The 23,137-nt window shown below is 39.0% G+C and overlaps 1 protein-coding gene across 4 annotated transcripts in view; it reads left to right on the top strand.

The window, feature by feature from the left end:
• The window catches only part of MTMR2 (myotubularin related protein 2), a 115,727-nt gene that overhangs the window by 50,088 nt on the left and 42,502 nt on the right, over positions 1-23,137 (top strand). For 3 of the 4 annotated variants that reach the window (XM_053203832.1, XM_053203833.1, XM_053203834.1), the window contains 4 exons: positions 16,242-16,317; positions 18,712-18,834; positions 21,229-21,323; positions 21,475-21,585. In XM_053203832.1, coding sequence (XP_053059807.1) covers positions 16,242-16,317; positions 18,712-18,834; positions 21,229-21,323; positions 21,475-21,585 — 405 coding nt within the window. The remainder of the gene's footprint in view (positions 1-16,241; positions 16,318-18,711; positions 18,835-21,228; positions 21,324-21,474; positions 21,586-23,137) is intronic. The other variant, XM_015067445.3, reaches the window with a different exon arrangement.

Genomic DNA, 23,137 nt, shown 5'->3' with positions numbered 1-23,137 from the left:
TGGGACAGATGGGTAGAGCAGAAACCCACAAGCAGAAACCTTCTCAGGAACCAGTATCAAAACAACTGTAATTGATGAATTGCTGGGGGCTCAGTATGGACAAATCTGAGAGTTAAGAACTCCAGGGAACCCCTACACTAGTTCTACATACTTATGTGAGTTTTACCTACAAAATCCCTACCAGGTTCTCACACTGAAGAGTGAGAAAAATCTCTGTTGCTCCTCGGCAGAGGGAGGGGAAAAACAGCCAGTTTGAAATATGTTCAAAACATTGTTTTTCTCTCTCTTTTTAAAAAAATTTATTTATTTTTAGAGAGAGAAGGGGGGAGAGAGGAGCAGAGAGAGAGAGAATCTCAAGCAGGCTTTACGCTCAGTGCAGAGCCTGATGTGGGACTCGATCCCAAAACCCCAGGATCATGACCTGAGCCGAAGTCAAGAGTTGGATGCTTCAACTGACTGAGCCACCCATGCACCCCCAAAATGTTGTTTGTTTGTTTGTTTTTTGGATAAGGCCTGCCCTTGAGAGAAACTGTTTTACTAGCCTATCCTGCCTGATTTTGTCAGAGCCTGCCTGACCTGGGGGAAGAGAAATACAAATTCTAGTACCCCCTAGTCAGCCACCTTCAGGGTTGGGGAGATGTGGGTGTGGGGACTTAAGAACTTGTGAGTGTCACAGCCCAGGGGCACAAGCTCACTGAAAGACTGACAACTATAGGACTTAGTCCTCGGACTACAGAACACTTCCCCTCCTACCTCCACACCTTGCCACCACATCACCGAAGGCCTGCGTATTAAGTACTTTTTACCTAGTCGTCATGTCCATCTTTCAACAAAAAAATAATGGACATACTAAAAGCCAAGTTTGATATGTAAGAATCAACAGCTTTCTCTTATGAAAATACTTACAAAATATCAGAGAGGGAAAGATCCTATTTATAGGAACAATTAAAAAATATAAAATATCCAAGAGTAAACTTAAGGTATATGTAGAAATTTTAAAACTCTGCTGAATAATATAAAAGAATACTTAAATGGAAAGACATACCTTGTTGTTTGACAGAAATGCTCAATAGGGGCGCCTGGGTGGCTCAGTCGGTTAAATGTCTGACTTCAGCTCAGGTCATGATCTCACAGTTTGTGAGTTCAAGCCCCGCATCGGGCTCTGTGCTGACAGCTTAGAGCCTGGAGCTAGCTTCTGATTCTGTGTCTCCCTCTCTGTCTCTGCCCCTCCACAGCTCACGCTCTGTCTCTCTCTCTCTCTCTCTCTCTCTCTCAAAAATAAATAAAAATTAAAAAAAAAAGAAATGCTCAATATTGTTCAGATTTTAATTTTTGTTTATTCTGTAAGTAATATGGTTAAAACTTGACAGGCTGATTTTAAAATTTGTAATAACAAAAGTCTGGAAACAATAGAAATGTCTTTTGGTGGGGTGATGACTAATTTATATGTTTTTAATTGAATACTATGCAGTCTTCGGAAAACAGAGGTGGATCTCCATGTGTTAATGTGAAAGTATATTCAAGGCAGTTAAAAATCAAGAGTTAAACAGTGTATATAAGTTCCCATCTGTTGGGAGTTGTTGGGGGGAGGAGTAAAGAAGCTGTGGAGACACAAGGAGGTAGTATTACTTAGAGGCAAGTAGAATGGAAATGAGGAAACATGTTTGGAGGCTCTTTGAATTATTCCAAGTGAAAATTGATAAAGGACAGGTACTAGGATGTGGCTGTAATGTGTTAAAGCTGCCTGAATGTTGCAGATCAGGGGAGGTAGAAGTCAAAGATGATGGCCCCAGATGTCAAACCTGGTGACAGATTTTGGTTTCCTTCTTTTCTGATGCCCGTCCTTTGTACACTATTCCTTTCTCCTCAGCCAAAGAGGTGACCACAGTGTTCCCTTCAGCCCTTGTTCACCTCCCAGCTCCCTTCTTCTTTCTTCCTTGCGCTCTCTTTTATTCTCATAGCTCCAGCTGTTGTTTCTTTATGGATGACTTCCACCCCTTGTCTCTGGTCCTGATCTCTTTCTCAGCCTGCGATCCGCCATGTCAGTTCCTTGCTGTGCGGTTGCTCTAGGATGCTGTTATGTTGTGATCATAATCTTAGGACAGTCCTACCTCTGTTCAAGTTCAGCTGCTGTTGCAAGGTGTATGCCACCTTGGAAAAGTTGCTTAACTTCTACAGGGGGCAGTTACTCCATTTATAAATGGGAATAGCCCTACTACTTCTCTTCTGGGGTATTAGAAACACTAAATGAATAATGATCTTCTAAAAGCAGTACATTAACTAGGCCAGTTCATGATATTTTCCTTGGTGTGAGGCGAAATGAAAGTAATTGAGATAATATTTTATCGGTCTACTTATCTACTTTGTTTCATTTTTGACAGATATTCTGTTACGAGCCATCTTTTATCGAGGAAAGACTGTTCTGTATTACAAGAGTATATCCTCCTAACTTTTTGGTTTTAAATGTCTGTTTTCTGTTATAAAATGATGTTGCTAATGGATAGTAGTCATTATTGTGGTTCTTTTCGTGTTCTCAGTTATAAGAAAATAGTCTGCAGCCGTATAATACCCCTCCCCCGTCTCCTGTTATTTACATGGTGTATTAGTTTGGCATATTTGTTACAACTGATAAACCAATACTGATACTTTATTCTTACTTAAAATCCCTAGTTTACATAAGGGTTCACTCTTTGTGTTGCACAGCTTGTGGGTTTTGACAAATATATAGTGACACGTTTCCATCATTACTGTATCATGCATAGTAGTTTCAGTGTCCTAAAATGTCTGTGCCCCACCGATTTGTCTCTCCCTCCCTTTCACTGAACCCCTGGCAACCCTTCATCTGTTTACTGTCTACATACATTTGCCTTTTTCAGAATGTCATATAGTTGAAATCCTCTAACACATAGCCAGATTGACTTCTTTCACTTAATGGTATGCCTTTAAGGTTCCTCTGTTTCTTCTTTTGTCTTGATAACCCATTTTTTTAAAGTTTACTTAGAGAGAGAGAGAGAGAGAGAGGGAAGGAGAGAGAGCACGAGTGGGAGAGGGACAGAGAGAGAGGGAGAAAGAGAGAATCCCAAGCAGACTCTGCTCAGTGTGGAGTCCAGTGTAGGGCTTGATCTCACGACCCTGAGAGATCACGACCTAAGCCATTATCAAGAGTCAGTTGCTCAATTGACGGAGCCCCCCCCCCGGTGCCCCCCCACTTGTTTTTAAGTGAGAGAGAGCATGAGCAGGTGAGAGGGGGAGAGGGAGAGGGGGAGGAGGGGAAGAGAGAGAGAGAGAGAGACAGACAGACAGACAGAAAGAATCTTAAGCAGGTTCCATGTTCAGCATGGAGCCTGATGTGGGGCTTGATCCCATGACCCTGGGATCATAACCTGAGTCAAAATCAAGAGTCAGAGGCTCAACCAACTGAGCCACCTAGGTGGCCCTCATTTTTTTTTTTTTATTACTGAATAATGTTTCTTTGCATAGATGTACCATTGTTTGCTTATCCGTTCATTGTATGAAAGACTTTTTGGTTGCTTCCAAGTTTTCACAGTTATGAACAGCTTGCATTCAAAATTTGATTCAAAGGGCACCAGTGGCTCAGTCTGTTAAGCATCTGACTTCAGCTCAGGTCATGATCTCGCAGTTCATGGGTTTGAGCCCCGTGTTGGGCTCTGTGCTGACAGCAAGGAGCCTGGAGCCTGCTTCAGATTTTGGGTCTCTTTCTGCTCCTCTCCCGCTCACGCTCTGTCTCTCTCTCAAAAATAAATAAACATTAACAAAAATTTTTTTAAATTTGATTCAAGATTCAAAGTTGAAAAATTTTCCTGATATTAGGTGTATTCATTCTTAGGGCTTCTATAACAGAGCACTGCAAACTGAGTGGCTTAGAACACAGGAATTTATTTTTTTCACAGTTCTGGAGTGTGATATTGTGCTATATATAATAGGAAATATATATTTTGGTTTTCATTCTCAGCTCCTGGCCAGAGCTTCTAAAACCTTTGTAATTTACTAAGTGATAAAAGCCATAGGAAGATCTTTTATTCTAATACTTGGTTTCTGTTTCTGGCTCTTGAAGCAGTCCCAGAGTGATAAAAGTGAAAGGAACATCTTTTGTTATAACACACCCCTTTCAGCCATACTGAGTTAATGTTAGCCAGGTGCTTTTGGAAAGCCTCTAAGGATGGGGGCCTCATTGTCAGGGGGAACCAAACCTCACCAAAGCAACTAGAGGTTTGGAACTTTTAGCCCCACTCCCTTCTCTGGGAGTGGGAGAGGGGCTGAAGGTTGATTTAATAATTAATGGCCCAGTGATTGGATCAGCCATGTCTAAGTAATGAAGCCTGCATAAAAACATCCCAACTGAAGAGGTTTGGAGAGCTTCTGGACTGGTGAATATCTAGAGGTGCTGGGAGGGCGATGATGTGCCTGTCCAGAGAGGGCATGGAAATTACATCCATCCTCTTACCTTGTACTTTGCCTTTGGGCCTCTTCCACCTGGCTGTTTCTCACTTGTATCCTTTATAATAAACTGGCAGGGGCGCCTGGGTGGCGCAGTCGGTTAAGCGTCCGACTTCAGCCAGGTCACGATCTCGCGGTCCGTGAGTTTGAGCCCCGCGTCAGGCTCTGGGCTGATGGCTCAGAGCCTGGAGCCTGTTTCCGATTCTGTGTCTCCCTCTCTCTCTGCCCCTCCCCCGTTCATGCTCTGTCTCTCTCTGTCCCAAAAATAAATAAACGTTGAAAAAAAATTAAAAAAAAGAAAAGAAAAAAATATATATATAAAATAAACTGGCAAATGTAGTTTGTAAAGTGTTTCCCTGAGTTTTATTAGCTATTCTAGCAAATTTTTGAACCTGAGAAGGGAGTCATGGGAACCTGATTCATGGATGACTGGTCAGAAGTACAGGTGACAGTCTAGGGCTTGAGATTGGTGCTTCAAGTGGGGGCAGTCTTGTGGACTGAGCCCTTAGCATGTGGGTTCTGTGCTACTTGCGGGTGTTAATGTAATAATTGGATTGTACGACACCCAGCTGGTGTCCACTGAGATTTGGAGAATTGTTTCCTATGGAAAAACCCACAGTGTCAAAAGTGTTGAGAGTATGGGAAACAATTTTTTTTTAGGAGGTTAGAATCTGAAATCAAGGGAACAAAATTGGTTTCTTCCGAGGGTTCTAGGGGAGAATCCGTTCTGTACCTCTCCCCTAGCTGCTGGTGAAGGCCAATTTTCCTTGGTGTTTTTTGGCTTGTAGATCCATCACTCCAATCTCTGCCTCCATCTACACATGGCATTCACCCTATATCTCTGTGTCTTATAAGGACAGCAGTTATATCAATTCAGGGGCCACTCTACTCCAGTATATCCTCATCCTAACTAATTATATCTACAGTGACCATATTTCCAAATAAAGTCACATCCCCATAGACTGTCAGTCAGGACTTCAACCTATCCTTATTGGGAAGAGGAGGGCACAACAGTTCAACTCATAGCATGAAATGGTGCTTGCCAGACTGTTCCTCTTTAGATACTTACCCTTTTTTGTTGTTGAATCGTTGATGGTGATATGTTATCCAGCTCTTGGTAGTTGTGGTTTCAACAGAAAACCAGATTGTCCTTGGCAGTGTTATAATAAGAAAGGGCTATCCTGTGCTCAAATTTGTGCTTTTAAATATGTAACCAATAAGATTTATCCCAGATGCCAGTTTGTGGCTCTACCCGTTCAGTATTTTGTTTGTATGGTTTTGTTTGCCTACTTTGTGGTTTGTCAGTCAAGTTGTGCAAAAAATAAAGTAAAATTGATGTTAAAAAAGTTTTTTACAAGAATTATCCAATGAAGAATGGATACTTAATTTTTTCCTTCACAGTTTGAGTGTATAAAGAAACTAGAGAGGATAGTTTGTAATTTCTACAGACTCATTGTTCCCTTTCAGGTGATTATAATGTAGTGTTTTGCAGATTTCCAAAATATTCTTTCCTGTTTTTCTGTCATCTGACATTCCATGTGAAAACTGACCCATAAACCTGCTCTCTTCCAGATCATCATTATAGACAAGGTTTCTGAATTTCCTTTATAGTAATTTCCTGATTGGAGTGAAAGGGGAAGAGAGGGAGAGAAAGGGAGGTAGTTTAAAGTCACATGGAAAGTTACTGAGCAGTTTGAAAATAGTTTGATTAAGTGGGCATAGAAGAAATTGGGCAACAATAACATCATTGGAGAGCAGAACTGAACTGATTATGTTTTGGGAATAAAAGAATTATAAATTTTAGTCTGTTTGGTAGGGTTTTTTTTTCACCAGTAAGATTTTAATATGATGAATAGACTTTTCTTGGTAATAAGAAAATGGTTAAATATTATATTAAATGGTACCAAAGAGCAGACCTTACATCATCTTGTCTTATTGATAGGTGTCCAGAGCTCCTGAGGCAGGCTTGGATCTCATCTGTACCAGGTTTTATGTATTCCAAGGGATTTCTCTCCTCCTCTCATCTGAGAGTTCTATGACTTTTTCTACACCAAAGATATGCCCATGTTAATGCAGAAAAACCTAATGAATCAGTCTGGCTTGGCTGTTTTCGTGCCCCAGCCCCCATTTTAGGAAGATAGACCTCTGTTGTTTTTGCGTGGTCCTCTTGTTTTGACCTTGACTCCTCTCTTTGTTGAATCTGCATTTCTTCTTCCATTACCGACATATCTGGAATACAGTTCTTCTCAAGTAAAAACCATCCAGTATTACTCAAATAATTGCTTGTATTTGTTTCATAAACCTAGGGTCAAATTTGATCACTTCTTCCAACAAGTGTCAAATATTCCTCTTTATTTAATCCAGGATTTTGATATTTTTCTGTTAGATTATTATAATTTCATCTTTATCATATTTAGTTTTGTACATGTTCTTGACTGTGCCATTTACCTTTATCAGAGACCTGCAGTAATTTTCCTTTACATGACTGGTCAAGTTTAAAATCCTTACTCCACCCCCACCTAATATTTTATCATAAAAATTTCCAAATACACTGTTGAGTTGCATGAGTTCTTCATATATTTTAAATATTAACCCCTTATCAGATATGCAGATATTTTCTCCCATTCAGTCAGTTGCCTTTGCATTTTGTTCCTGGTTTCCTTTGCTGTGCAGAACTTTTTTTGTTTGGTATAGTTCCACTTGTTTATTTTTGCTTTTGTTGCCTTTGCTTTTGGTATCAGATCTAAAAAATCATTGCCAATCCCAGTGTCAAGGAGCTAAAACCCTCTGTTTTCATCTAGGAGTTTTATGGTTTTAGAAGTTACGTTCATATCTTTAATCCATTTCGAGTTGATTTTTGTGTGTGGCATAAGAGAGGGTCCAGTTTCACTCTTTTGCACATAGCTGCCCAGTTTCCTCAGCTCCGTTTATCGAAGAGAATGTCCATTCCCTGTTGTATATTCTTGGCAACTTTATTGTAATTAATTGGCCGTATATGTGTGAGTTTATTTCTGTGCTCTGTATTCTGTTCCACTGATCTTTGGGTCTGTTTTTATGCCAGTACCATATGTTTTTAGTTATTACAGCTTTGTAATATAGTTTGAAATCAAGAAGTGTGATACCTCTAGCTCTGTTCTTTTTCAAGATTGCTTTGGCTATTTGGGGTCTTTTGTGGTTCAATGTAAATTTTAAGATTTTTTTGTTCTATTTCTGTGAAAAATGCCATTGGGAATTTGATAGAGATTGCATGAAACCTTTTATGTTTTTTTTTAAAGTTTTTTTTTAACATTTATTTTGAGAAACCGTGAGTGGGGGAGGGGCAGAGAAAGAGGGAGAGAGTAGAGAATCTCAAGCAGGCTCCACACTGCCAGCACAGAACCTGACAACACAGGGCTTGAACTCATCAACTGCGAGATCATCACCTGAGCCCAAGTTGGATGCTTAACCGACTGAACCACCCATGAGCCCCATACTTTTCTGTTTTTAATGTCACAATTTAACTCTTTTTTTTAAGTTTTAAAAATTTCTTTGCAAGGGAGTGGAGGAGCATAGAGAGAGGGAGAGGGACAAGTGCAGAGCCCTATGGGGGAATTGGGCTCATGAACCTGATCATGACCTGAGCCAGGATCAAGAGTCCAATGCTCAACCAGCTGAACGACCCAGGCGCCCCACCTCTTTTTATGTTGTGTATTCATGAAGAAATTATACTGTCTACAGTTATTCTTAATGTTCTTTTCCTTTAACCTGTATAATATAGTTAAGTGTTTACATACCATCCTATTATAGAATCAGGGTTTTCTGAATCTATTATATTTACCATTACCAGTGAGTTGTATATTTTGCTTTGTTTTCATGTTACTATTAGTATCTTTTCATTTCAGCTTCAAGAACTCCTTTTAGCATTTTTTTTTAAGGCAGATCCAGTGGTGATGAACTCCCTCAGCATTTGTTCTTCTGGGAAAGTCTTTATTACTTCTTTATTTCTGAAGGACACCTTTGCTGGATAAAGTATTCTTGGCTGGCAATTTTTTCCTTTCAATACTTTGAATATATCATTTCATTCTCTGCTGGCTAGATTACCACTGAGAAGTCTGCTGATAGCCTGATGGGGGTTCCTTTTGTAGGCTGCAGAGGGAGGAGGTCATTGACTTGGTACTTGGGAGGTTGAGCATTCCTGTGGCTTAGATGAGGGCATCTTTGGAGGAGGTTTTCCCAGTGACTCATGGGTGGGCTTCCTTTTGGAGTCCAGAATGGAGAACTGCATCCCTTTAATGCCTTCTGAAATTCTTATCTGGCTCTTTCCTGAACTCCTCCATTCCCCACATCATGGAGCTCTTGTTTTAAATCTTTGGGTGCCGTAGAAGAGATGGGTTTCTTTAGCAGTGTCCCCTGCTGGAGAAGCTGGGCTCTCAACTGCTCTCCCTTTTCCCCTGTGGGAAGGATCCCTCACCTGCTTTTTCTTTGATCTGTGCAACCTTGTGGGGAGGGGTGATGCTGGCAAAGTTCCTCTTACCAACTTTTATGTATCCAAAACTTTATTTTTTCCTTTTCCTTCCAGTGGAGTGTTGGAACTTCTCTTCCAGAGTCCTGGACTTCTGTAAAGGCTTTCTCATTCATGGGTGTCTGCCCAAGTTAGTGTTTTCTGGGTGCTATAGCTAGGTTGGAGGTTTGGAGTCAGTTCACAGGCTCCTGTGGTTTCCACAGCCTGTACCAGGTTCTGTCTGCCTATTACCTGATGCACAAGTGGGTGAGACTCCTCCAGGGTCCCTTGACATATGGTGCTGGATTCCATTGCTCCTATGGAGGCATTTTTTGTTGTTGTTCATGGATAGATGCCAAATTTTAGATGTGAATGGGCAAAAAAACTGAGGTCCATCTTACGGTGCCATGATGATATCGCTCTTCTTGCTGTTTTCTCTAGAATCGTAAGATGGTTGCTGTTTTGTAGCTAAATTTAGAAGTTAGTAGTTCAAGGGTTAGGGAAATTTATGACATGCTGTCTCAAATATTAATCCCTGTCTATTTTAGAGCAGAGGAACAAAACACCATGTGATTAGGCCATTGTAGAAAGAGATGTAAAAACTTACAATGATGCTTCTCTTAAGTGAATAAGTGTTTTTTACATTTTAATAGCACCTTGCAAATCCCCTTATGATGCAGCTGTCTCATTTCATATTCACAAACCTGTAAGGTAGATGTTGATATTATCTCGATAATATAAATGATGAACCTAAGATTCAGAGAGGTTACTGTGGTGGCGGTAAGTGGATTTTGGTGGGGGGCAGGAAGGTAGTTAACATGTAAAACTGAAGTCTTCACTATATACCTCGCATTTCTTATGTGTAAGTTTTAATTTTGATTTCCCCTTTTCAGCTTAATTACCACCTCAGGTAATTTTTTTTTTTCTTTTTTAAAAGCAGGACATGTGGGTTATATTTTTGGTAGCCTGGCATATCTGAGAATAACTTCCTGTTGCCGTCAAACATGTCAGAGGGGTCACAGCATTTTTCCCACAAAGATCTGATAACATTTTGTTACTGTTTTCTAGAATATAGTTTTACCAGATAAATTGAAGCTCGCCTGATCTTGTTTTTGTACATGACATCCCCCCTCCCCCACCTCTCTCTTTTGGCCTGTATTCTCAGAGGTTGTCTTAATTCTTAACAGTTCAAAAAATTTGCTGTGATTCACTTAGACCTATCTGTCATTGACTTTTACGTGGAACATGGTAAACTATTTTGATCAACAAACTTAGAAAACCTGTGTTCATTTCAAAAGCATGTTCTTCACTTATGTATTGGATTATTGCTCTTGATTTTTTTCCTTCAGGAAATAGAATTCTTTTATTGATACTTTAACATCTTTTATCTGTTTTTCCTACAGATTCTTAGAGCAGTTTTCATGTTTGTCCTCAACATAAATGCTGTTTTCTGAATAATCAACTCAGTTCTTTATTATTTCCAACACAAATTTTGTTACTACGTTTTTAATTTTTGCAATCATTCCTTATCTTACCATTTCTCTTAGTCTCCGTGTGTCTGTCCTTATATCTTTGTTTTATTTCTTAGGAAATATGGTTGATTTCCTTTTGGGTGTATGCCAGATAGCTTGTAAATGTTTCTACTAATGCCTAAAAGAATTCTTTTCAGGAGACTACTTTTTTGTTGAGCTTCAAGCTGGTACTCCTTGTCCTTGTCAAATAATCTTTTTTTTTTTTTTTTCCCTAGGCCCTGTTGTTTCTCTTCTATTTAAGGGTAGATTTGTTCATAGTCAGTGTTTGCCAACAAAGGGTCCAGATTGCCCTTGGCCCTGCTCTGTTTACTTGGGTTCCTTTTTATATCTTCAGCTCTGAAGTGAGTTGTTTTGTATATCCTCTAGGGCATGCCTTCTGTTAAAAATCTGTCATCTGGGGGCAGCTTTTCTGGGCAGATAATGGGATCTTGACTTGCTTCCCTTCATTGCCTTGTTCTCTGACATTCTCATCAGAACAAGAGTGAGAGAGTCTATGGCTCTCAACGTGACTGCCTGCATGAGTTCCTGGTCTCACCTCTCACTTGATAAAGCTTTACTTACAAACCTTACACCTTCTGTACTACTGTGTGTCTGTGCCAAAACTGCCTTCCTCTCTGCTTCTGTTTACAACACATGTTTTCTGGGGTGTGCAGTGTTCTTCTGAGTGTAGAAATACAGGAAGAGAGTAAGTCATGGGAACAACACTGTGGCAGCTACGAGGATGTATACCTGTGCAGTATAGCAACTATTGCCCAGCTTTGTAAGTGACATGATATTTGTATTTCCAAGTCAGGTGGTTAGATGATGGGCAAAAGATAAAGCATTTCATACGATCTTTCACATGTGTAGCATGCTTGATTTTTGTTCTTTTGTGCTAGTTATTACTTGTATCTTTCAATCCAGTTCTGTTGTTTTCATAATTAGAAATTCTTACCAGATTCCACTTATCAGTTGTTGGTCTGAATTTTTATTATGACGATTAATAGAAACATTTAAGTATATATTATATGTCAGCACTGGTATAAATGTTTTAAATGTATTAACTCATTTAACATTTTTGTGAGGTACCGTGACTATTATCATTTCATAGATGGGAAAAATGAAGCATAGAGAGGAGTCCAACACTCTGCCCAAGAGTTCTTAGCATGTGGCATGGTCAGGATTTGAACCCAGGAAGTCTATATATTTTCATATTGCAAGTTTTTATCCTGTTTTTCTGCTTCTTCATTGCCTCATCCTTCGTCTCTCCTTCCTTCTGTCTTCATTCTTTCCTTTTTTTTTTTTATGGTTTCATAAAATGCTATATCAGGAACTGGCAACTAGATGCCATTCAAAAATATGACCTTTTAGGAGTTATAGAATGTGGCATATAAAAAATTATATGTGTGTGTATATATTTTAGTTCTTTGGGTATTGCATTAAGGTTGCTTTATGAAACAAATTGTTAAACTTTCAAAAGTATAATATTAATTTGGTTAGATTATAAGTTTATTAAACAGAATTAATTTGTTCTTTGTAGTTCCTACTTTATTGGCCTTAGATGAGCATTGGGCTATGACAATAATGTCTAACCCTTTTGTCTAGTCTTCCCTAAGCACCTGACTTAAATTAAAGAACTCTTGATCATCAGGAAGATTAGATTCATTAGGTTAGTACTGATCAGTATGAGCACCACTAGAAATATAGCTGATTGAAATGTAGCTGGCCTGGATTGAGATATGCTATAATATAAAATACACTCTAGAGTGTAAAAAAATAAAAAAAAATATGAATAAAAGGATATAAAATGTTCCATTACTACTTTTAAAAATATATTTTTAAATTCTTTTTAACATTTACTTATTTTTGAGAAACAGAGAGAGAGAGACAGAGAATGAGCAGGCGAGGAACAGAGAGAGAGGGAGACACAGAATCTGAAGCAGGTTCCAGGCTCTGAGCTGTCAGTATAGATCCCGATGCGGGGCTTGAACTCACAAACCGCAAGATCATGACCTGAGCTGAAGTCAGTTGCTTAACTGACTGAGCCACCCAGGTGCCCCTACTACTTTTAAAAATATTACATGCCAAAATGACAATACTTTTATTGTCATTTTATTTTATTTTTTATTTACTGGATTAAATTAAAGATATATATATATATATATATTTAATGAATCCAAGATTTATTTATTTATTTATTTATTTTTTAAAGCATTAGCCATCATGGCTTTTATTCTTTTTTTTTTTTTTTAATATATGAAATTTATTGTCAAATTGGTTTCCATACAACACCCAGTGCTCATCCCAAAAGGTGCCCTCCTCAATACCCATCACCCATCCTCTCCTCCCTCCCACCCCCCATCAACCCTCAGTTTGTTCTCAGTTTTTAACAGTCTCTTATTCTTTGGTTCTCTCCCACTCTAACCTCTTTTTTTTTTTTTTTTCTTCCCTTCCCCCATGGGTTCCTGTTAAGTTTCTCAGGATCCACATAAGAGTGAAACCATATGGTATCTGTCTTTCTCTGCATGGCTTATTTCACTTAGCATCACACTCTCCAGTTCCATCCACGTTGCTACAAAAGGCCATATTTCATTCTTTCTCATTGCCACGTAGTATTCCATTGTGTATATAAACCACAATTTCTTTATCCATTCATCCATTGATGGACATTTAGGCTCTTTCCATAATTTGGCTATTGTTGAGAGTGCTGCTATGAACATTGGGGTCCAAGTGCCCCTATGCATCAGTACTCCTGTATCCCTTGGATAAATTCCTAGCAGTGCTATTGCTGGGTCATGGGGTAGGTCTATTTTTAATTTTCTGAGGAACCTCCACACTGCTTTCCAGAGCGGCTGCACCAATTTGCATTCCCACCAACAGTGCAAGAGGGTTCCCGTTTCTCCACATCCTCTCCAGCATCTATAGTCTCCTGATTTGTTCATTTTGACCACTCTGACTGGCGTGAGGTGATATCTGAGTGTGGTTTTGATTTGTATTTCCCTGATAAGGAGCGACGCTGAACATCTTTTCATGTGCCTGTTGGCCATCCGGATGTCTTCTTTAGAGAAGTGTCTATTCATGTTTTCTGCCCATTTCTTCACTGGGTTATTTGTTTTTCGGGTGTGGAGTTTGGTGAGCTCTTTATAGATTTTGGATACTAGCCCTTTGTCCGATATGTCATTTGCAAATATCTTTTCCCATTCCGTTGGTTGCCTTTTAGTTTTGTTGGTTGTTTCCTTTGCTGTGCAGAAGCTTTTTATCTTCATAAGGTCCCAGTAATTCACTTTTGCTTTTAATTCCCTTGCCTTTGGGGATATGTCGAGTAAGAGATTGCTACGGCTGAGGTCAGAGAGGTCTTTTCCTGCTTTCTCCTCTAAGGTTTTGATGGTTTCCTGTCTCACATTCAGGTCCTTTATCCATTTTGAGTTTATTTTTGTGAATGGTGTGAGAAAGTGGTCTAGTTTCAACCTTCTGCATGTTGCTGTCCAGTTCTCCCAGCACCATTTGTTAAAGAGACTGTCTTTTTTCCATTGGATGTTCTTTCCTGCTTTGTCAAAGATGAGTTGGCCATACGTTTGTGGGTCTAGTTCTGGGGTTTCTATTCTATTCCATTGGTCTATGTGTCTGTTTTTGTGCCATAAATTAAAGATATTAAAACCAGTTTTGCCTGTTTCTTTTTACTTTAAAATTTTTTAAATGTTTACTTATTTTTGAGAGAGAGAATGCAAGTGGGGAGAGAGAGAGACAAAGACACAGAATCTGATGCAGGCTTCAGGCTCTAGGCTGTCAGTACAAAGCCCAGTGTGGGGCTCAAACTCACGAACTGTGAGATAATGACCTGAGCTGAAGTCAGACACTTAACCGACTGAGCCACTCAGGCACCCCTCTTTTTACTTTTTTAATGTGACTACTAGAAAATTAAAAATCACATATATGGCCCATGTTATATTTCTATTCAGTATTCAGAGTGTATAAGATATGACACCTCTTCTCTCAGAGTCTGTAGCAAGAAAGTAGATGGTGTGGTAAGTGCCAGATAGGAGCTCATGCATAGGAGAGCCCTGAGTGAATTTGAGGGCCTGCAGAAGGTGACCTTTAAAGTGGCTGCAGTACATTGTTTTCTCTTCCTTTTTACCTACTTTTGAAGACTCTACATCTGCTTTTTGGACCAAAGGAAATAAAAGTCAAAAGCTACTTAAAAAGTGTTTGGGAATCTTTTTTCTAGTGGTGTTGGTTCTCAGTCTAATGAAACAAGTCAAGGTTGAAGCAGGATGCCTGAGTCTGCACAGAGACCACTCCTCAGCCCTCCCCCAGATGTGACTTAGGCAACGAAATGGATGCTGGTGTCGTTTGTGAAGTATGAACACAGGTCAGCTTGAGATCTGTGGAGTTCAAGGTGTTTGGGGGACATCTGGATGGGGAGGAACAGTAGCAGTTGGTTGAATGGAACCTAGAGTGCAAGAAAAATCTGAGCTGGCAGCATAGACCGAAGTTAGGTGAAGCCATAGGTAACGTATGAGATATCAGGAAGTGAGTAAAGTGAGGTGTGGACAAATCTCTGAAGAACGGGGAAGGTTGGGGAAAGGGAAATAAAGCTTATTGAAAAAGAATGGTCAGAGAAGGAAGAGTTTAACAGGATGGTGTGCTTTCAAGAAGCAGGCAAGTTAGGGTGCCTGGGTGGCTCAGTCGGTTAAGCATCTGACTCTTGATCTTGGCTTAGGTCATGATCTCATGGTTCATGGGTTCGAACCCTGAGTTGGGCTCTGTGCTGAAAGCACTGAACCTGCTTGGGATTCTCTCTCTCCCTCTCTTTCTGCCCCCCCCCCAAATAAATAAATAAACATTAAAAAAAAAAGGCAAGTTTTAGATGAGGTCAGATGTAGTTGAGAGATAAAAATAAAGACTGAGAAATGTTCATTATCTATAATAATGGAAAGTTATTGGGAAGAAAGTGGATTCCCCGGAAGGATTGGGTTAGGTGGCAAAACCACATTGCGGGATGTTGAGGAATTGACATGAGCTAAAAAATTGGAGACAATAAAGATTATTGTCTAGAAGTGTAAGAGGTGGAGGTGGGGAGGCTTGTGGTAGCTAGGGGGATGTATTTATATTTAGCATATGACAATTGTGTGTGTGTGTGTGTATGTGTGTGTATGTGTCTTGCTTGTTTCATAAATCCATTATGCAACTGTGTATCTGTATCTTTACATCCTTGGAATCCAGTGTAGCATCCTTTGTAAGCTAACTATTCAATAACAGTTGTTGGTCATGATTGTACTATATTAATACCTCTTTTTCAACAAGATACTTTTGTTGCCATCATTTCCAAATTCTCTAAACATTAGATCCACATAAGACCTTGATATTATCTGAGTTTAAATGCACTAAGGCCCCTGGTCGTGGTTTAATGGAAAGCACATGGGCTTTGCAGTCCACTAAACTATGATTCACATCTAGATTCTGACTTGTCAGCCACGTGGCCTTGAAGAAGTTAATGGTCACTTCGGGCCTGTTTTCCCTCATCTGCGAAATGAGGATAATAAGACCTACACTTATAGGGCTGTTGTGGGATTGATTCATTGAGAAAACACGTAAACTGTTTTGTATGGTACCTCATATGAAGTAGGCTCAGTAAATGCCCTGTAGAAAAACAGCAGCTTCGCGTGTGGCACATGCCAGCACCATAGTTTTTGTAATTTGATTTCAGGTAGTGTGTGTGATACAGTGTGAAAAATTGGCCTTCGAATAAAACATGTTTCTTTTCTTGCTCCCTCCTCCCCTTTCTGTTCCAGGTCCTGAGGGAATCTAACAAATTAGCAGAAATGGAAGAACCACCCTTGCTTCCAGGAGAAAATATTAAAGACATGGGTCTGTAATGGTATTTTTTGTTGAATTTCCTCCTTCTTTCTGAGGATACAGACTGTTCAATACTCTCCGTGTACAGAGAGCAGCCTCACTGTCCAAGACACCTCATGTCTGACTGCACTCATTACTGCCAGTCTTCCTAGCATTTGGTGTGTCCTGTAAGCCTGGATCTACTACGCTTACTGGTCATATGTGTACTTGGACTACTGGGAAACATACATAGTGAATTACACCCTGCTGCTTCTCTTTACATTCATTTGCTTTACATTCATTGAAAGTAGGTGGCTTTTTCTTGTCAACTGTCACTAAATTTTTTATTTTTTTAATTAAAAAAAATTTTTTTAATGTTTATTGTTTTTGAGAGAGAGAGAGAGACAGAGAGAGAGAGACAGAGAGCAGGGAAGGGGCAGAGAGAGAGGGAGACACAGAATCCGAAGCAGGCTCCAGGCTCTGAGCTGTCAGCACAGAGCCCAACGGGGCTTGAACTCACAGACCAAGAGATCATGACCTGAGCTGTAGTTGGCCACCCAACTGACCCACCCAGGTGCTCCCTGTCACGGAATTTTTTAAAGAAAGCTTCATTATTTTAAATGACTGCAGTAAGATATTGGCTTGCCTAGATAAAACATTGACTTGTCACTTTGTACAAGTAATTTTTCTCAAAACACCTTCTTTCTGCTTCCTTTATTTTTTCTACTCTGAATAAACTTAGGCTGAGTTTTGGGTGAAAATATCTCATCTCCATTGCAAAGCAAACCTTTTGCCTATGGCTGCTTTTCTTTTGTATCCTACCAAGCCTTAACGTATTGTATGGACTGAAAACAAGCATTTAATTTTGTTTTGTTTTGTTTTTTGGTACTCAGGCTTTTACTTTATTACATGTGTGATAATCTACAAAATACCATCGCTCTTGAAATAAGAAGTAATTAATTAAGAGAATAAAGTAAATGGTTTCCTAGCCAATGAAACACCACCTTTCATTTATTTCAATTATAATTTTTAAAAGGACTTAATAAATGCTTAATTTATCCTGGCGAGGTGTCATTCCTCGTGTAAAAATAAGAAACTCAAAAGGCTTGCCTACCGTACATTTAGTTCCTTCGCTCTTGCAAGATACATGTTTCTTTTTGCTTTTAACTCTTGACTGAATACCTCCCTAGTTTCTTTTTTGCTCCCTGCTCAGCCTCGTGTATGCCCTAAATTCTTGTTCTGCTGAGCTACTAAGTTAGTATTCTATGTTATCAGCATTGGACATTACATAATAAGAATGGTTATCATTATTGAATGCCCACTGTCTCATGTAAGCGTCCTCACATCTTCCGAGAAAGACGTTAATCCCATTTTGTAGATGAGGAAACTAAGGCATAGGGAGATTACATAGCTAGTAATGTTACAGCGAGTCTTATGACTGACAGTGTTTTGCTTTTCTGAGCCTGAGGTACATGCTATTTCCACTGTGATAAATAACCTTATCAAAGACTCTGAAGTTACCACTCCAGCTCTCGTTGGCTTCTGTTCCTTTAAATAGCGATACTCCTTTAGGACTTTGTCCTTGATCTGTTTCCCTTTTTCCTCGTACCTGCTCTTTTTGGTTGACCATATCTAAATTAGTAGCTCTACCTACCATATATTTACTGATGACTCTAAAATGTGTTGTTTTTAGTGTGAACTTCTCTCCTAATGCATATAAACAAATTCCTGTGTCCTATATACATGCCCTTGGATATCGTATAGATGTCCCTTATACCCAGCATCCCCCAAACTGAAATCATCACCTCTATCCCTAAATTTACTCCTTTTCTTTTCTTCTCTCCCTCTGTTAGTACTAACACCAGTTGTCCATTCACTCAAAGCAGAAATCTCAATATATCATCCTGGACTACTACTTTTTTTCTGAACTCTGACATCCAGTGAGATCCAGAGGACTCAATCTCTAAGAATTTCTTAAATTTCTCTTTTTCTCTCAACTGTCCTGAGTCATTGATGTCATACATGTGCATATTGAATTGCATGTACCTTTGAGAAACTTCAAGTGAAGGTATTAAGTGGAGATATCTTAGGAGCTTAAGAGAGAGTTCAGGACTGGAAGACCAGATTTGAATCATCAGAACATAGATATCCATTCAAAGTGAGAGGATGAAATTAACCTTTGGAGCATATAGTGAGGAGGGAGCCAAGAACATGGCTTTAGTAAACAGTTTACAATACTTGGTAGAAGAGGAACCCAGGAGGGAACTTGCAGAGTGAAGAGTGTGTGATACAGTGTATCACTGTAGAGACAGCCAGACTGTATATTTACCTTTTTCCCCAAAAGTACTTTCCTTCTCCACTTCTGTATCTTGGGTTCAGTTCTTCCTCTGCATTGAGGGCCATCTCTCTCTCTCTACCCACCTAAAGGATACCTGTCACTGGGGCACAACTCACATGCTGATGTTCCTGGAACATGTTTTCCATGTTCGATGTTTCGATGTTTTCTGATCCTCCAGCTGGATGGATTTCCCCTTCAGTGTATTACTCAGAGTATGTTTGTGTGCCTCTCTCTCTGTACAGATTGCATGCTCTCATATATTATATTTGTGTATATTTTATATCCTTATAATATGTATTCTCAAGGTCACTTTAGCTCATCTCACAGAAACTATTATGGGTCTTTCCTCTGTGAACTCGGTGAAAATTTGAGAGGGTTGGTAAATCTAATCTCTCAGTACGACTAGGTGGGATTAGTGTTGCAAAATTCAGAGGAATACCTAATCTATTAAATATTCTGATTCAAAATAATCTATGTAGACTTATGTGAAAAATTTATGTTTAATATAAAGTGTAAGGCTAGAGTAACCTAGAATATGTTAATCCATGTAGATAAGGCATTTGATTTTTAGTTGGTCTAATATAAATCTGCAGTTTAATTTTTTAAAAGTTACAGTAATGTTAGGAACATCACCTGAATGCTTTAAGGAGGTAACAATATCAGAGTATTGTGGCCTGGGTGTATCAGGAGTAGAGATAACTCCAGACTACAACCTTTCAACCTTTAACACGGGAGTCAGATTACGCTATATTAGTGGTTTAGCTTTGCATGATGTGATGGAAAGAGATTCGAATTTGTAGTCAGAGGAACCGCATTCAAGTCTTAATCTTAGTTACTAGTTCTGAAACGTTAGGCTATTCTCTGAGCCCTGGTACTCTCATCTAAACTTTGTAAGTGTAATTATAGGTCTCATATGCAAGGTTTATTAGGAAGGTTAAAGGAAGTACACAGGTGAAAAATACTTTATAAACTATGCAGTGCTAAACCATCCATGCTGGTTGTTACTATTGTCATTTTCTCTGGAATGGTTCCTGGTCATAATCTCTCATCTACTTGATACAGACCCTGATAGGCATAAATTCTCTCTTCATTGTGACTTAGCTGCCACCAGCCTGAGGAGGAACAATAAAGTGGGCAGAATGAAGCAGAACCTAATGACTGATGATAATAGTAACATAGATAGAAACGCTTTGTGTATGTATACTGCTTACAATTTTGGAAGTACTTTCATGAATTTATGCATGATTTTAGAATAAAGGGTAAGGTGTAACAAAAACATTGGACATATCTTGCAGTAGCATATAGAATAATGAGATTGATTTTCTTGTGTGAGTAAAGAAACTGGGTCTGGAAAGAATCCAGAAATGTTTTAGTAGCATTGAGTAAAGCTTTTCTCATTGAGGTAAAAATTTATAAGGGCAAGAAAATGTATGGAAGGCAAGTTTATGTATCTTTCCTTAATGATGGGTTTATTTAATTTTAAAAGCTTCCCTCTAAATGAAGCATGCATTGGAAACAGTGATTTAAAAAATGTAGCTCATACTTGAACATTCCCAAGGGAACTATTTTGAAGGTTAGAAATGTTTGTTGTAAGGTCAGTCTCATTTCAGATTCCATACAAAGCATTCAGTCCTCCAAAGTGGTGAGTAAAAAGCCAAGTCAGGAAGTTGCAATACCATATTAATACGTATTTTATATCCCTAAGTTCTCCCAGAAGCCCCTTGGACAATTCTTAGCAATTTGTTGCTGTTGCTTGTGCCTTACTTTCTTGGAGTGATGAAGATATTCCTCTGTTTGCTCATTGGCTGCTATAATGACATCACAGGGATTTATGAATATTTTAAGATGTAAAAAAGCTCATAGTGGGCATTATGAACTCTACCATATTAAATATTATTTTGAGCTAGTGGTAGCTGAGTTATCCTGCTTCATTAATGGATGTTTAAAAAAGCATAACGCTGTGTAGATTCATCGTTAATCATGTAATAGAACAATGCTTGTGATTATTTCTCTACAAGGTTTGACATCAGTAGCTTGGTCAGAAATACAACGTCCTCTTATTCTATTATTTTTCTAAGAAATTATATTTCGAATACATTGCATTTCTCCTACAGTATTTTCCCTGTAAACATAATCAGGTCAGGAGTTTCTGGTGTTCGATCTTCCAGATGTATTTTCGGAGGGATGTTGATAAATTAGACTGACCAGAAGCCCAGCAGACTGGGGAGGTGATCTAGAAACTATAAGATGACTGGTGTCTGTGGCCTGAGACATTTCCATTTGTTAACCACCATCACTATCACCCTTCAGCCACGACTCCAACTCCCACACAGAACTTTATCCAGCGGGGAGCTAGCCTGCTCTTCTAAGGGCAAGTGTTTTCTCTGCCTCTTCAGTCCTTCCCACTTACTCTGCATCCCTTCCCCAGACTGGTATGTGGTCGGAAGCTTGGATTTGACCTCTGAGTTCTGTTTGAGTCACTGATTCTGTGATTTTTGAGCCCAGGTTAGAATAGCAATCAGAATTATTTTACTTGTGAAAAGATGAGAGCGCAGTTTTTAAAAGTGCACAATGTATGGTAAACTGTGGACTCTTTGCTTTTGCAGCCAAAGATGTGACTTATATATGTCCATTCACTGGTGCTGTACGAGGAACTCTGACTGTCACGAATTACAGGTTATATTTTAAAAGCATGGAACGGGTAAGACTGGTGGGACTAGATTTTTTACATGTACTTCTGTGTGTGGTTTGTAGTTTTGTCCATTTTTGATCATTTTTAATTAAAGCATTTCTAACTACGATCATTATATCAATTGTTCCATTTTAATTGCTGTTTTCTTTCCTTCCTCTAGGATCCCCCATTTGTTTTAGATGCCTCTCTTGGTGTGATAAGTAGAGTAGAAAAAATTGGTGGTGCTTCTAGTCGAGGTGAAAATTCTTATGGACTAGAGACTGTGTGTAAGGTAAATGTTATAATATTTGTGCAATTTTTATTTGGTTTGAAAAGCTTTCTATTAAATAGAACCTGTGTGTAGAAACTGGTTTCCAAACTGTCAAATAGATTTCATACTGAAACATCATTCTAGAAGACAAAAACAACAATTAGGAGTAATAAAAGGTACTCTCTCATGAATTAGGCTTGAATTCTTTTGGACCCAATACAGGTGACTTTGACATTGATTATTTCATGTTGAGCCTCAAAAAATCCTGAAGTAGGGATGATAGAAATGATTACCTTTAATTTACAGAAGCCTAGGGGTGAGCCTTCGTACTGGAAGAGCCAGCTCTGATGTATTCGTCATCACCTGTCGTTCCAGTCTCACAGTTTTTCTGCTTCTGAAAAAATGGTGTGAAAAACTTGACCTTATAGACCTCCTCTATTTTCTTATCTAACTCCTATCCTTTTTTTCTCCTCATGGTTGGCTCTGTTTTATTTTCGTCCCCGTATTTTCCTTTGCCATTTTCTCTAACTCAGAGCATTTACCTATCATATTTATCTTTTAAAAAAATTTAATTCCAGTGTTGTTAACATACAGTGTTGTATTTGTTGCAGGTGGACAATACAGTGATGTAGCCGTTCCATATTTTACTCAATGCTCATCATAAATGTACTCTTAATCCCCTTCACCTGTTTTACACCCCCCCCCCACCCCCACCCCCTCTCTGGTAACTAGGAGTTTGTTCTCCATAATTAGGAGCCTGTTTTTTGGTTTGTTTCTCTCTATTTTTTTTTTTGTTCATTTATTTTGTTTCTTAAATTCCATATATGAGTGAAATCATATGGTGTTTCTTTTAGCATTATACTCTCTGGATCCATCCAGGTTGTTGCAAATGGCAAGGTTGCATTCATTTTTAACACTGAATAATATATACATGCACACATACACACACAACATACACACACACACACAACTCATCTTCTTTATCCATTCATCTACCAGTGGACCCTTGGGCTGCTTCTGTGGTTTAGCTATTGTACAAAATGCTGCAGTAAACATAGAGGTGCATGTCCATTTGAACTAGTGTTTTTGTATTCTTTGGGTAAACACTCAGTAATACGATTATGATCTGAGGGTAGTTCTAGTTTTAATTTTTTGAGGAGCCTTCACACTGTCTTCACTGTGGCTGCACCAGTTTGCATTCCCACCAACAGTGCACGAGGGTTCCTTTTTCTCTGCATCCTCATCAACACTTACTTCTTGAGTTTTTGATTTTAGTCATCCTGACAAGTGTGAGGTGATATCTCATTTTGGTTTTGATTTGCATTTCCCTGATGATGTCTAACTTGTATTTTTTAAATGCATTGATATTTGAATGAAACTTAGACTTTTAGATTTTCACCATTCCGTTCAGTCATAGATCTTTCATATCAGGTGCCACTTCTTTGGTTGCTGTTCTCAATGTGGTCTAATTAATACCTGTGCGCATGTCAATTCTAGATCGCCTTAATTTTTCTTTGGTTCTTCTGCCAGTGCCAAGAGTAAAAGCAAGTTCCTTTCTTATGCTACTCTTAGA

The sequence above is a fragment of the Acinonyx jubatus genome, chromosome D1, assembly GCF_027475565.1.
Source record: "Acinonyx jubatus isolate Ajub_Pintada_27869175 chromosome D1, VMU_Ajub_asm_v1.0, whole genome shotgun sequence".
Taxonomy (NCBI): Eukaryota; Metazoa; Chordata; class Mammalia; order Carnivora; family Felidae; genus Acinonyx; species Acinonyx jubatus.
This window is presented reverse-complemented; position numbering and strand designations above follow the sequence as displayed.